This window comes from Argentina silus (genome assembly GCF_951799395.1).
Source record: "Argentina silus genome assembly, chromosome: 1".
NCBI classification, from domain to species: domain Eukaryota; kingdom Metazoa; phylum Chordata; class Actinopteri; order Argentiniformes; family Argentinidae; genus Argentina; species Argentina silus.
In genome coordinates, this window is record NC_139655.1 from 21,351,855 (window position 1) to 21,367,606 (window position 15,752).

Here is a 15,752-nt window from a genome sequence, read left to right on the forward strand (position 1 = left end):
TGCACCTCACTGCTGGAACAATCCACAAAACACATTACAGTTGGTTGTTCTGGTGCTGCACAGGCAATTTAAAATGTTGATTGATAAACTCTTTGGTGAAGAATGTGATTGTTACTCTTGATAAAACATATCATTTTACATGATGTATTGATTTGAAATCATGTATGAAATCTATTTTACTGTGCTGTATTTTTGTATGTGTCGTTTTGAAATTGTATGTATATTGTGGACAGAGTGCACCTGCAAAAGAGTCGTTGGCTCAGCGTGTTTCCCCTGTATAAATAAAAGTTTAAAAAAATAATAATAATCAACTTGAGACTGCAGATACAATGCCTGTACTCGCCTGAAGGATAAAAAGTAGCACATAAAATATTCGTTGTCAAAACGTTACCATGGTTACATTGGGACAGACACATTTTTCAGCCTCAATCCAGTCATGACTATTCAACAAAACAATAAATCCATGAATGATTATCAAGTTTATTTTCAGTGAAGTTCTTAGTTACATGACTGTATGACTGGCAAATAAGTTTAGAAGTTGAGTGTGCAGTATTTATTAAGTTTGTCAATGAAGACCATAACTAGTATAGATTGGTCAGCTAGCCAGCTGGTTTAATTTCATATGAAACGAAAGGGGTGCTCATTTATAATTCTGTGTATACAAAACAGTGCATATAAGTACCTCTAAAAGAAACCAGTTACTATAAAAGTAACTAATATACCACTCTGCTATAGCCTTTTCTCAATAGTTAGAAACAGGACTCCTCGCGTCCTCTCCTCCGTCCTCAAAAAGCATTGGATGAGAATATGTAAGGGGAGGAACCCCGATCTTCTCCTCCAATGCGTTTTCAGTAGGACACGAATGAGAAGGTTCTTGAGTGCTGATTTCTGCAGTAGCCTACATCATGAATGAGAAGTAGATCCGGTGATTTTATAAATGTATGCCAATCTGAAAAGTTGCAAAGAAAGAACTGTTATTTTCAGAAGGTATATGCAATGCATACTGTTTGAGATGATCGATCAGCTATTCATAAGTCATTTTTCAAAGTATAGATATTCCTTGAATGTAGAAAAAAACATTCAGTAGATGGAGACGGGTCTATTTTACTAGGGTACTCCTGCGGTGCAAAGATACTGCGGCTTTTTAGTAGTGAGGAAGTGGTGTTTCCTCTATTTGACGTTGCGTGCGTAGAATTACTCCGCCGCTAGCCAAACGCTTTCAGGCCGTCGGTGGTGAACACTGGTGGTGAATGAATGTAAAGCGTGTGTTTACACCAGCTCCCCATCACCTGTCAAATTGACGAGCAATCACATTTTGTCTTTAAAAGGTACGATATGATTTTTTTCTCGTGTTTTAGAATATGTCATATCAATGATGATGTAGTGTTAAGTGTCGTGGAGACCACCAGAACAACGTAGATATAGTTAGCCAGCTAGCTGGCTAATAATGCTGAAAATGTTAGCTAAATCTAGCTGGATAGTATTAACCGTTATCTGGCTAGCAAGCAGCTTACCCTAGCTGTCTAACGTTAATCCATGTGAAAAAATTAAGATAGCATTAGCTAGCTAGCCGATTATCAATCAACGTTGTTAGCCTGACAGTCAGATGGGCTACTATTAACACAGCTGTGTTCTTGGCAGATTGGGCAACGGGGATGGACTATTTACAATACTTGTCTAGTATGTCTCTCTTCACATAAACTGACTGATGGTAACGGAGCAAGGTACATTACACAGCTAGTTTGCCTCACTAATTTCCAGCAGCAGATTATGTTGTTTCTATGTTTCTATGTTGTTGAAATTTCCATCCAGCATTTAGCTAGCGAATTAGCTAATCCCGTTAGCAGGAGTTTGCTAGCTGGATGATCTCCGATTGCATGCACTGTCACTCAGTGGCAAGGTAAAACTCATGCAAGTGGCTGACGTAAACAAATAACCCAACCCATCCTAAGTGATTGCCACCCATCCAACATGTTATGTAGTTAATAAGAGAGCTATTTTACTACAGTAGACTTACTACTGTGTATTAACTAGAATACATTTGAAAATGATGCTGATTTTAGGGGCGTGACTCGTGAGTTCATCTTGGCAACCAGATTGTCAACATTGCCATATTGGGATCAAATCCGTATATATGATTCATGTGAATTAATCACAATGCTAACCACAAAGAATAACACAGCCTGTTCACGGTTTCTCTGTGTAAATATTTATTTTTGTGTGCAGCCTGTGATGCAATTAAGACCTATCGGGGCATTATAATTGTGTGTGTGTGTGCGCGCGCACGTCCTACGTGCGCTTGTCCGTGTCCATTGGGTCGGGTTTATATGAATAATAGCAGTATATGTGACCAATTCTTCGCTCAGTTTGCCTGTTGTTAGGTTGGTTTTATTTTCTGTGAGTGCGCGTATGCCCTCACGCCAGTTTGCATGTGCATGCTGAGGTCTGGAGTAGTCGGCTTCTCCCCAGCGATAGTCAGTGTACCTTTCTTATTGCAAGCAGAGGTGCCAATTAGCCCCTCTGGTCCCCAGAGCAGGGAGCTGAGGCTATATGCATAGTGTCATCTATTTACTGCTGCCTCCCGCCTGACCCACCACAGGGGCCTGGGGGCTGGGCCTGAGCATATCCAGAGGGGTTGGCTGTGATTGAGGTTGTTTTTGTAGTGTGTGTGTGTGTGTGTGTGTGTGTGTGTGTCTTCTGTTTCTGCTTCTGATATACATTAGCCTACATCCTATTGTTTGTCTTCTTCCTGTCCAGGACCAGACAGACATACTCACACTGAAGCGTTTACGGTAGCCATCAACAGGACGGACTCTCTGGCAACTGACCTTTTGGAGGTAAGTGTGGGTTTACCACCCGTGATTACTTGAGCAGAAAGCCATGAAGCCAAGAACGTTCTGTTTTTCCGTAGGCTAGATGTCCCCTTTACACATTTTGCAAATATTCTAAGAGTTGTTGTCTTTTGAATCTGGTTTTAATTGGAGCTTTAGTGTGCAGTCAGGGTGCTGAACAAGGCCACAGTCAATGCTCTATTGGGACTCACTCTTTCTACTGGGGGTAGAAATCCCACTGAGCTTATAATACAGCACAGTAGCGAGACATACATGAGAGAAGAAAGGAGGTCTATATGCACTTTATCTGTAAAGTGATATTTCAGCACTCGGAATTGGCTCGCAATAGTAGATGAGCTGCTACGCTTGATGGGTTTTTGAGCATTGAGATTGATTATTTCTCATAAAAAAACAATACTGTATCTTATCGGACCCCCCTTCTCTCCCTGTCTCGACCCCTCTCTCACAGTGGAATAGCGGAATAACTCTTGAACCATGAGCTCTGTGGCTGTGCTGACCCCGGAGAGCTTTGCTGAGCACCGCAGCGGGCTGAAGGACCAGGAGATCACAGGTATGGTATGGGTGGCTGAAGGGGATCTGAGGATGAGGCACATCTACAGATTTGGCAGGTCATGGCAGAGCACCATAGTACCATAGTGGTGTGTGTGTGTGCAGTCCACATCTATTATTTCTTCAGGGAAGGAAGGCAGTAAATAAAGTTGACTTGATCCTTTTAGTGGCTTCCTATTCACCTTGTGATGGGAATATGCCCTCCCACGCAAGGTCCTTCTGTTGAACAGTGCAAGAGCTAGCGCGTGCTGCTCTCTGTGAATCACTGGCATAGTAGAGCAGGGTCGTGTGCAAAAACTCCCATCGGACGTATTTTAACGGGGGATGAGACTTTTTCAGGAAGTAAACAGCTATGATGCAGCGGCACACAAAATGATGATAGTTCGAGACGGTATGCATTATGGATTGACCAGAAATACACATGAAAATTGATTTCTGGTAAACTTCCCCTTTAAGCAAATCCAGTGATGCTTTTTGTGACTTTTATAAAAATGTAAAACTCTCTTGTTTTCTCTAATCTATTTCTCATTCTCCATCCATCTTCAAGGCGGTGTGCTGGAGGATGAGGCCTACATCCCCACCTACCTGGAGGCCTTTCCTCCTCTCCCTGAGAAGGGAGCCCCGGGGGAGAAGGCAGGAGAGCCGGCCGGGGCCTGGAGTAAGATTAGGCCTATCAAAGCCTCTGTCATCACCCAGGTGAGACACACACACACACAATTTCTCTATCTCCATCTATTCTTCAACCACTGTCCTCTCATCATTCTGTTATCCACCACCCAGGTGTTCCATGTGCCCCTTGAGGAGCGGCGCTACAAGGACAACAGCCAGTTTGGTGAGGGCGAGGAGGCCAAGGTGTGTCTGGACATAATGCAGCGGACTGGGGCTCACATCGAGCTGTCGCTGGCCAAGGACCAGGGCCTGTCCATCATGGTGACTGGCAAACTGGACTCTGTTATGAAGGCCCGCAAGGAGATCGTGGCTCGACTGCAGACACAGGTGTTTTAGAGTACTCCTAAATTCTCCCACACTTATATAGGCTAGGGCTGTTGCAGTTTGGAATTTCCCCACCATAATATAGGCCTATAAAGTAAATATAGTTGTTGCGGTGTGTTCCATCTCTCCATTTCTGCCTTCCTCCTCTGGTTCCCAGGCTTCAGCCACAGTGGCCATTCCCAAGGAGCACCACCGGTTTGTGATTGGGAAGAATGGTGAGAAGCTGCAAGAGCTGGAGCTGAAGACGGCCACCAAGATCGCCATCCCGCGCCCCGACGACCCTAGTACCAACATCAGGATCACAGGCACTAAGGAGGGCATCGAGAAGGCTCGCCACGAGATCCTGCTCATATCTGCAGAACAGGTCAGTGGGGTTAGAGGGGGATGTAAAGGGAAAAGTGATGATGATGATGGATATTTATTTTTGTCTCCAAGGATCAAACTCCTGCTCTTAGAGTTTTTTTTAATTGTTTTATCTGCCCCAGACATGAACTTTCATGTACAGTAAATGAGTGAACAGTAATGTTGTTGGTGAACAATAATACTGATATTACATGGTTTTATATGGTAGTAGGCTCTTTGCAACAAACATTTCCTATCCTCATTCATGCGGTGCTCAATCGGGAACCCAAGTAGTTCTTTCTTGTAACACCAGTGTGCAGAGCTACACAAACATCTCCCCCCTCCCCCACCAGGATAAGCGTGCTGTAGAGCGTCTCTCCCTGGAGAAGGTCTTCCATCCGTTCATCGCGGGGGCCCACAACCGACTGGTCCAGGAGCTGAGTCAGGAGACTGGGGCTCGCATCAGCATCCCTCCGCCCAGCCTGCACAAGGACGAGATTGTCATTACCGGGGAGAAGGAGGCAGTGGCCCTCGCCATCAACCGCATACGGGCCATCTACGATGAGAAGGTGTGTGTGTGGGTACTTGGGGCTTAGAGAGAAGCTGCAGAGAAGGTGTGCGGGCATGTGTGTGTGAAAATTGGATTTTAGTGGAAGACAAGAGGATGAGAATGCTGATGTCATTTGGTGCATGGATCTGAGGCAAAAAGACTTGTACACTCTTTTGCGCTCTCCCTCTTTCTGTTCCTTTCACTTCCTCTCTTTCTATTTTCTGTCCATTTCAATCACTCTCAATCCCTCTCTTCTCTCTCTCTCTCTCTGTCGCCCCCTCACTTCCTTTCTCCTGTCGCTTTCAATTACTCTCCTTTCTTACACCCCTGTCACTCCTCATCTCCCACCTTCTTCCCCCACTCCCTCCCTCCTAACCCGCTCCCTCTACCTCTACTCTCTTCTCCTCTCTCTTCCCTCATCCCTCACTCACTCTATCCACTCTCCTTCCCTTCTCTTTCCTTTCTCATCTCCCTCTTTCCCATCTCTCCCTCTCCGTCCCTACAGAAGAGAAAGACCACCACCATCTCAGTGGAGGTGAAGAAGTCACAGCATAAGTACATTGTGGGGCCCAAGGGCAACACCCTGCAGGAGATCATGGAGACTACCGGTGTTTCTGTGGAGATGCCCCCTCTGGACTCGGTGTCTGAGACTATTATCCTGAGAGGAGAGCCAGACAAACTGGGGCCCGCCCTCACACAGGTCTATGCCAAGGTGAGAAGGACATGGTTGATGAGTTTCTTATTTTCAGTACAAAGATCCCAGGGCTTTTCTCTGTGTTAGAACTTTTAGTCTCCTTGGTCTGACTTTTTTACATTAAGTTGTGGCTATGGTGTATATGGATGTAATGGCTGACTGTGTGTGGTGGTGTGGACTCTGTGTGTCGCCCCCTTGACCTCTGACCCCTGTGTGTTTGTGAGAGAAAATGTAAGAGATTGAGAGACTTTGTGTGCGTGCGTGTGGTGTCAGTCTGTGTAGTGTCAGTGTGTGTGACAACATGCTCTAGCCTGGTCCCCTCTCTTCTTTGTCTCTAATGATGTCCTTTCTGCAGGCCAAGAGTGTGATGGTTGTTGAGGTGACGGCCCCAGCCTGGCTCCATCGCTTCATCATCGGCAAGAAAGGACAGAACATAGGACGCATCACACAGCAGCTACCCAGGGTGAGAGAGAGGGGGATGAAAGGATGAGTGAGCGGGAGGGAGAGAGAGGGATGGAGGAGAATAAAAGAGAGGGCCTGCTGCACTCGGAAAATTGGTGGTGTGGAGATGGATAAAGGGATATACTGTTTGAGAATAGATAGATGGAAGCATGAGAGCGAAACAAAGAGATGAAAGTACAAATAAAATTCCTATTTGATTATTAAGCATTGTAATTCAAAAGCCAGAGCCTTATTAAATCAGGCCTATGAAAAGGATTTGGATTTTTGCTCTCCAAGAATGCATGCTCTTACTTCTCTATAGTGACACCCCTCACTCATTGCAGTGACTTATGGAGGGCTTGGGAGGAGATGACAACCCTTTGATAGGTTCGCCCCCTTGACCTCTGACCCCTGTGTATAGGTTCACATAGAGTTCACAGACGGCGAGGAGCGGATCAGCCTGGAGGGGCCTACAGAGGAGGTGGAGCTGGCCCAGGCCCAGATACAAGACATCATCAAAGACCTGGTCAGTGTCCCTATGTACCACAGAGCTGCATGTTTACGTCTCCCTAGCCTCTCACATGCAGTCATTTCACCCCAAATGGCTAATTGTACATTGTGCAATGTTGTGTGTCATGTTGAATCGAAAAGAGTACCTCTACAACATGAAAAGAGTTGAGTGTGTGTATTTTCAGATTTATTTTCTTTATGGAGATGAAACAGTAGATCTCACTGTAAACCCGTCTCTCGCTGTTTACAGCTTGTGAGGATGGACTACACTGAGGTCAACATAGACCAACGCTTCCATAGACACCTCATAGGCAAGAATGGAGCCAACAGTGAGTGTACACACACACACACACACACACACACACACACACACAACCCCCGGCCTTGTCTCTGTTGTCTGAAATAAACTCTACAATCCCTCAGTATAGTGTGAACTTGCTAATGTTTAGTAGCTAATGTATATGCTTTATTTGCCCTTCTCTCTCCCGTCAGTAAACCGGATCAAGGAGCAGTATAAGGTGTCAGTTCGGATCCCCCAGGACACGGATGGAAGTGGACTGGTCCGCATCGAGGGGGATCCCAAGGGGGTGCAGCTGGCACGCAGGGAGCTGCTAGAAATGGCCCAGCGCATGGTGAGGATGTTGGACTGGGGAAGGTTGACTTCAGCATGGCTATTTTAGTGACATTAAACACCTCATCCCTTTTCTGCCATTGCTCTGTTTCCTCTTTGTAGGAGAACGAGCGCACCAAAGATCTGATCGTGGAGCAGAAGTTCCATCGCACCATCATCGGCCAGAAGGGCGAGAAGATCAAAGAAGTCAGGGACAAGTTCCCAGAGGTCATCATCAACTTCCCTGACCCATCTCAGAAGAGTGACATTGTTCAGCTCAGGGGGCCCAAGAACGAGGTGGAGAAATGTGCAAAGTTTCTCCAGAAACTCATTGCTGAACTGGTAAGACTCCCACTCACACATCATTTGCTGTCTATATTATAGACATCGTCCTGGTTACTCACTTGCCTTGTTAATCTCTCTTGGTAGATAGAGAACAGCTTCTCGCTCTCTGTCCCCATCTTCAAACAGTTCCACAAAAACATAATTGGCAAAGGAGGTGCCAACATAAAAAAGGTGAGTCTGAAGTGTTTCACAAAATAGGGTTCTAACTTTGAATGGCAATCACTCAAGTGTGCATCATTGAATATTTTTTTATTTTTTTATTTTTTTACTTATGACATAGTATGCAGTTCGCTTTAACTTTTAGCATAATAAACTGTGTGTGTGTGTGTGTCCAACAGATCCGTGAGGAGACCAACACTAAGATAGACCTGCCTACAGAGAATAGTAACTCTGAGATGATAGTGATCACAGGGAGGAAGGGCAACTGTGAGGCTGCCAGAGAGAGGATCCTGGCTATCCAGAGAGAGCTGGTGAGACCCCTGTATGTGTGTCTGTGGTTTGAGGCCTCCTGTCTGGATTTCATCAACCTCTTTCCCCTACCTGCTTGCTCATGCTCTCTCAATCTCTAACCTTGCCTCTCTCTCTTGCCTAACCTTGATTTGATGATTAAACTCCTCCCCTTGCCCTTTCCCTTCCTTTCTTCCTCTCCCTCGCTCTCTATCCTCCCTCTCTTTTGTTCTCTTCCTCCTTTCACCAGGCCAACATCAAGGAGACGGAGGTAACCATCCCGGCCAAGCTCCACAACTCTCTGATTGGCTCCAAGGGCTGCCTGGTGCGTTCCATCATGGAGGAGTGTGGGGGTGTCCACATCCACTTCCCCTCTGAGGGGTCAGGCTCTGACAGGGTGACCATCAGAGGACCAGCAGGGGAGGTAGAGAGGGCTCGGAAACAACTCCTGCAACTGGCAGAGGAGAAGGTGAGGGGGAGAGAGCTAGAGAGCTACTGTAGTAGCTAGTGTATTTTTGGTCAATACTTGAATCCATCCTTGAATGAGGTTGTTGACTTATTTGCTGAAACCTGTCACCACCTTTGACTGACTACCTCCCAAAATGTCTCTTATAATTTCTCTCCTCCTTTTATCCCTTCTTTCTCTCCTCTGTCGTTTTCAGCAAGTGAACAACTTCACGGTGGAGCTACAGGCCAAGCCGGAGTACCACAAGTTCCTGATTGGGCGAGGCGGGGCCAACATTCGCCGCGTGCGGGACCGGACGGGCGCTCGCATAATCTTTCCATCGCCAGACGAGCCGGAGCAGGAGCTCATCACCATTGTAGGCAGAGAGGAGGCCGTACGGCTGGCCCAAAGAGAGCTGGAAGCACTCGTCAAAAACCTGGTAGGTTGAGGCACTTCTCCATGGCCCTTTATAGAACGGGAGGTGAGCATGGTCTACCACAATGTTGCAGTGCAGATTAGGTCTATGAGAAGAGGGACCCTCCTTAATATTGCTTTTCAACCCTGGTCTTACCTATGTACCCTCCTCCCTCCCCCCTCCTCAGGATGACGTGGTGGAGGACAGTATGGTGGTGGAGACACGGCACCACCGCTACTTTGTGTGTCGGCGAGGGCAGGTGCTAAGGGAGCTGGCAGAGGAGTATGGTGGGGTAGCGGTTAGCTTCCCCCGGACTGGCACACACAGTGACCGCATCACACTGAAGGGGGCCAAAGACTGCGTGGAAGCAGCCAAGAGACGCATCCAGGAGATCATTGAAGACCTGGTACGGCCGTGTGCATTTGTGTGTGTTTGTTTCCTGTATTATTGCTTCTCCTTTCCTCTTACCCTACCCCTCCTACCTGTTTGTCTCTCCCCCTTTACCTACCCCCAACACACACACACACACACCTTTAGGAGGCCCAGGTGAGTGTGGAGGTGGCCATCCCCCAGAGGTACCACCGGGCTATCATGGGCCCCAAGGGCTGTCGCATCCAGCAGATCACCAGAGACCACGAGGTCCAGATCAAGTTCCCTGACAGGGACGAGAACGCAGGTCAGTCCACTGTTGATACACCACTTTATACCCATACATTTAACACCATCCATCACCTTGTATCACAATAGAAGCACACACAAAAAAACATTACCCCAAAATACCCTCCATAGGGTATTTTGATTTAACACAGATAACACAGATTTAACATGTTTTATGGTTACGCTGTAGGTCAAGAGCCCCCTCCTCAGGAGAATGGCGACGCCAGCCCGGAGGTGGAGTTCGTCCCTCGTAAGTGCGACATCATCACCATCTCGGGGCGGACAGAAAAGTGTGAGCCGGCAAAGACAGCCCTTCTGGTATGAGCCCTTATTTTCCCCTGAACTGTTAGCTTCCAACTACTCTCTGTCCCTCTGTCAGAAGTTTAATGTTGACATTTATTGAATTCTCGGTCTCTCTCCCCAGGCTCTCGTCCCAGTCACTGAGGATGTGGAGGTATCCTATGACCTCCATCGCTACATCATCGGCCAAAAGGGCAGTGGAATCAGGAAGATGATGGAGGAGTATGAGGTAAGGACCTTTACTGGCCTCCTCTGGGGGAAGTGGGGTACTGTCAACATATGTCATCAGTGACTAACACATGAGTGCGTGTGTACTGTAGGTTAACATCTGGGTGCCCCAGCCTGAGCAGCAGTCTGACCTGATCAAGGTCACAGGTCAGGTGGCCAACGTAGAGAGAGCCAAACTGGGCCTGCTGGAGAGAGTCAAGGAATTACAGGCCGAGCAGGAGGACAGGGTAGGAATGCAGAAACAAACATAGACACACACACACACACACACACACACACACACACACACACACACTGTACATAGAGTTGAGTGGAAATTTGATGTGCTTTAAGTGATGTGAAATGTATCTATATCTATTTTTTATGCACGTGTTTTATGCGAATCATTAATGCATTAATTACAATTTCATAGGGGCTGGGCCACAGTTGTGGCATGACATGAACATAATTAAATTAATTATTTCACTGTTGTTTATTCATTAGTTTATTCATTCACTTATATAGTGTAAGTTGATCATAATGAGACCAACATTTCCTGCCCACATGATCTGATGTCACCACTTTCTCCCCCTCTGTCCTTCAGGCTCTGCGCAGTTTCAAGCTGACCATCTCTGTAGACCCCAAGTTCCATCCCAAGATCATTGGCCGTAAAGGAGCTGTCATCTCCCAGATCCGCAAAGACCATGACGTCAACGTGCAGTTCCCCGACAAGGGAGATGAACAGCAGGTGTGTGTGTGTGTGTGTGTGTGTGTGTGTGTGTGTGTGTGTGTGTGTGTGTGTGTGTGTGTGTGTGTGTGTGTGTGTGTGTGTGTGTGTGTGTGTGTGTGTGTGTGTGTGTGTGAGACTCAGTTAGGAAGAGGAGACCTGCTCAACAACAGCCTTAAAGTATGCGTGGAAAATGATCAGTGACAAATGTTTGTGACAACAGTTACATCACACAATCCTCATCTGGGTCATTGTTTCTCTTTCCATTATTGACTTTCTTCTTTAATCTCATTCTTAACTTTCATGAACTCCCTCCCTCATTCTCCTGTCCCCTCTCCTGTCCTCTCCTCTGTTATCTCCCTCCATATCTCCCCTCCCTCTCCTGTCCCCTCTCCTCTCCTCTCCTCTCCTTCCCAGGATGTGATAGTGATCTCGGGGTATGAGCAGAATGCTGAGGAGGCGCGAGCGGCCATAGAACAGCTGGTGTCAGCCTTGCAGGAGATGGTCAGCCAGGATGTCCACCTGGACCCACGCACACATGCACGCATCATAGGAGCCCGCGGCAAAGCCATCCGCAAACTCATGGAGGAGTTTAAGGTGAGTGTGTGTGTGTGTGTGGGTGTGGGTGTGTGTGTGTGTGTGTGAGAAAAAGATTGTTTTCATGTCTGGTGATGCCTCTAGAAATAACCTTAACCCATTTGTCTCCTTTCCCCTCTCCTCTCCCCGGTGAATAGGTGGATATCCGGTTTCCTCAGCCGGGGTCAGATGAGCCAGACAGAGTGACAGTGACAGGCCTGCCAGAGACTGTAGATAACGCTGTAGACCACCTACTCAACTTAGAAGAGGAATACGTAAGTCACAGATAGGATGTGTGGATGGATGGATGAAGAATAAAGGTCAGGGACGGAAGACCACATGCACCAGGGCCCATAGGGGAGGCTGGCTCACAATGTTGAGCGGGCCCCCCTTACTTTGGCCAACATAAAGAGTATTGAATAACTGGTGTGTCTCAGTATCTTGTGTCTGTCAATTTAATACATATTTAATACATATATATACATACATACAACATACTTTTATCATGGGTATGCCTACATGCAATTTTGGTCACTGCACAAGAGTCACCATGATATGAATTTATGATAATAGTAAATCTATTTCATTTACACAAGTCTTTTGGAATAATAGTTATAATCCATTTTGGTCGCTGTGCAAAGATTGCTGAGAAATCCTATCCTCCAACGATCCTATTGTTTCTTTTATCATGTGATCTATATGTGAAAACAGTCTAGAAAGCTAGTAAACAAAATACGAAGATGCCATTCTAATTCAAACATAAGAGACAAGCAGTGCTTAAAAAAAGGGAGAACAGGGGGCATCTTGTCTCCTGAAATTAGTTTTTGTTAAAACGTAGCTGCTCATACCCCCCTAATAGAATGTCAGAGCCAATGATTTCAAACTGGATGATTTTGCTGAACAGAAGGTGTTTCAAATGATGGGAGGGGGATTGTTGACAAATCTCATGATATAAAGCAAAGGCCGCTGCTCCAGGTATTGAAAATAGTTGTTATTATTATTATAATGGACATCAACATATTTGAACCCGGGCCCGTCGTGACTAGCTTATGCCACTGATGAGTGAATATCTTCCTGTGCCACCATACCATTTTTCTCTCTTCTATCTTCCTTTCTCTCTCTGTCTCCACCTCTTATCTCACCTTTCTTTCCTCCCCTCTATCTCCTCTCCCTCCCTCTCTCTGTGTAGATGCTGAGTGTGACAGAGACAGAGACCATGGCTGCCTACATGAAGCCTCCGTCTCGTTATGGTGGAGGAGGAGGAGGCGAGGGGGACAACAGTGGTGGGCCAGCCAAGGGCTATGTGGTGAGGGACGCCCCCTGGAATGCTGCAGGGAACACGGTGTGTTTGCGCTTCCACCCTCTTCCTCATTTATAATAATCATGTCATCATCAGCCGTATGACTAATGCTTTGTGTTGTGTTGCCAATCTCATCATTATAATTAAGAATTATTATCATCTTTGTATTTGTCTGTTGTCACCCTCATATCTATCATGTTGATCATCAGAATGTGTTATGTTTTGTGTTGTGTCTCTCAGGCCCCTGACATGAGCAGTGCAGATGACTTCCCCACCTTTGGGGCTGGCGTGGCACCTAAACAGATGTCTGCTTGGGGCCCCAAGAAGTTTTGAGGGATGGCAGGGGAAAATTAAAGGACACATTTCTACTCCCCCTCCCTCCACAGTACAACTTTCTCTCTGTCTCTCACGGCTATCACTACCATCCTGCCACTCGAGGCTCGATCTTTCTCTCCTCCATCCCTTTCTCTCTTCCCTGGAGGAGAAGACCTGCACTCTCTCACTGCGTCTTGCCTCTCTGTGTCACTGCTGCTGGAGTTGTTGAAGCATTGTGAGGACTCATTTAAGACAGTGTATCCCACTGCCAACCCCAAACCCACAGCCTCCCTTCACGTCCACACTGTAGGTTAACGGTTCTTATGAACACACTTAACCCAGCAAGTAGTGGCACTAGAGGTTACCAGCTAGATGTGTTTGGTACTAAAGAGAAATGGGCATTTTTTTAGCTATGTAGGGGACCTCCAGACCAATAATTTCAAAGATAACATGGCAATGTTCCATGACATGGATATTTTTAATGTTTTAATTGTGCAAGGAGATTTTTTTTAAGCAATGTCCTCTTATTTTGTTTTACTGTGGTTTTTACCAGAGTTTGTTGATAGCTGATCCTTCGAGGCACATTATTACTGTCTTTCACTAGGGAGTTACATAGGTGTGTTACAGTGAAGATGATATGTGGCCCCACCCCACTAACAGAGGTGAGGTAGAGTGAAGATGATATGTGGCCCCATATCACAAACAGAGGATGTGCATAGTTCCTACTGTATTTATAACTGAGCTAAAATAGCTTCCATACTGTAGTTTTTTTCTCATGATGAGATTTTCTGTCAAAGTCTTAAGAATTCTTGCAATGTCTGATTGAGTGTAATTAAGGTTGTCTTATCCATGTTATTTATTTATTTATGTATTTATTTATGTATTTATTTATTTATAAAATATTATTCCTTTTTATTTAAACTTCTGTGAGCTCGCATTTTTATAAAGCATTTACTGTAGCTTGATGCTTATAAACATTTCTTGTGGAAGGAGTTTAATATGTATGGGGTTGGGTGTCCTATGGTTAGGTTGAGGTGTACAAATAAGTTCTTACTATTTTTTTTAAAAACATCTTTTTATTCATTTGACAGACTGTGTACAGTAAGGTGAACATTAGAACGAAGCTCGCCCAAACCTTCCCTGCATCTCAAGTCTCCACCCTTTTCCCTGAATTGTGAACTTGTGCACTAACATGGATTTAAGCATACAGTAGGATGTTGGAGAATACACAAGTGTTCACTTCAGGGAAAATGGTGGAGAATTGGGGGCACGGGGATAGACTTTCCCATTCCTTTCTTCCTCTTCCTGTTATGTCATTTCCCCCTTCTTCTCCTTCATTCTTCTCTTCCCTTCACTTTCTACTCTCTACATGTTCAGTCACCTTGTATAATTTTGCACTTACTGTCCACATACAAAGGATTTTACACTGCTCCAAATTTAACTCAAGTGACTGAATTGTCAGTAGCTGGACTTTGGTAGTGCATCAAAATCACTTAAAAATCACTGTGTTTGCTCGCCATAGGACTCAATAGTTCTTGTTTGCTAGTACTTTGCACTTATTTTGTCATTTGTAGCACAAACTGTTTTTTGGATAGATTTTAACCACACCTCCTGTACTATTCCTTCTGTCCACTACTGAGAGTCAGGTAGAGATCAGTCAGAATGACCCATAGCTCCAGAATTTAATCAAACTATTCCATGTGCCTGTTGTCTCAAGTGTGCAGATAGAAGGTCAGGGCTGGTGCAGAAATGTCTGTAGATTTGTTTCTCCCTACAAGGATGGACTAGCTAACAAACGACAGACTATGCAACCCAACAAGTTAGATTGCTGTTTTTACATGATGTCTATGTACTGTAATGTGTCACACAGGGCGCTATTTTAACGGCGTAAACAGTTGCGCAAATGCGGACGCTGGGTGTGTCTGAAATATTACTGCTATGACAGTAATATTACTGCTACGACAATGAGCAGGTCAAGTGACTAGCGCCACCGCCCGCGTTTGCACTAGACTGTTTTTACGCCGTTAAAATAGCGCCGTGATACATTACAGTACACATAATGCCCCTCCGAAACGCCTGCGTCCGTTTTGCAGCCTCAAAAGCTTTGATAAAAACAACTTATTTTATCCTTTGCACTGATTTCATTTGTTGAACATTAATCTGTTGGAACTCTTGCCCCTCTTTGTCACGGGAAAGCCGAGTTGAGACACTATTGATTGACATTACTGATGTTAGTGTGTCTGTTACAGCAAAGCACATGTGCCCGAGTGAGCCACCAGTTTCTTTATTAAAGCTGAAAGAACACTATTGGCCTTAAGAAATAATTATACATCATTTTGAAAAGGTGTGATTGAGTACATATGCAACACTGCAATAACATGTCAGTGACTGGATTTTTCCTACTCCAAATAAAATATGAAAAAAGGAACCAAGGAACTTGTATCATTTTGTATCAACATGATGGTATTGTAGATGTA

The 15,752-nt window shown here is 45.5% G+C and overlaps 1 protein-coding gene across 1 annotated transcript; it reads left to right on the plus strand.

Moving 5' to 3' along the window:
* Window positions 1-1,251: 1,251 nt before the first annotated feature.
* hdlbpb (high density lipoprotein binding protein b) lies at window positions 1,252-15,684 on the plus strand. The gene is made up of 27 exons (XM_083676487.1): window positions 1,252-1,328; window positions 2,758-2,837; window positions 3,301-3,402; window positions 3,949-4,097; window positions 4,182-4,397; window positions 4,552-4,758; window positions 5,090-5,305; window positions 5,792-5,998; window positions 6,336-6,443; window positions 6,843-6,947; window positions 7,182-7,260; window positions 7,424-7,563; window positions 7,665-7,883; window positions 7,971-8,057; window positions 8,225-8,356; window positions 8,584-8,802; window positions 8,996-9,217; window positions 9,381-9,599; window positions 9,731-9,869; window positions 10,041-10,168; window positions 10,275-10,379; window positions 10,471-10,605; window positions 10,962-11,105; window positions 11,502-11,681; window positions 11,819-11,935; window positions 12,850-13,002; window positions 13,201-15,684. The coding sequence occupies exons 3-27, from the start codon at window positions 3,327-3,329 to the stop codon at window positions 13,291-13,293; spliced, it is 3,795 nt and encodes a 1,264-aa protein (XP_083532613.1). The 5' UTR covers window positions 1,252-1,328; window positions 2,758-2,837; window positions 3,301-3,326; the 3' UTR covers window positions 13,294-15,684.
* Window positions 15,685-15,752: the final 68 nt, after the last annotated feature.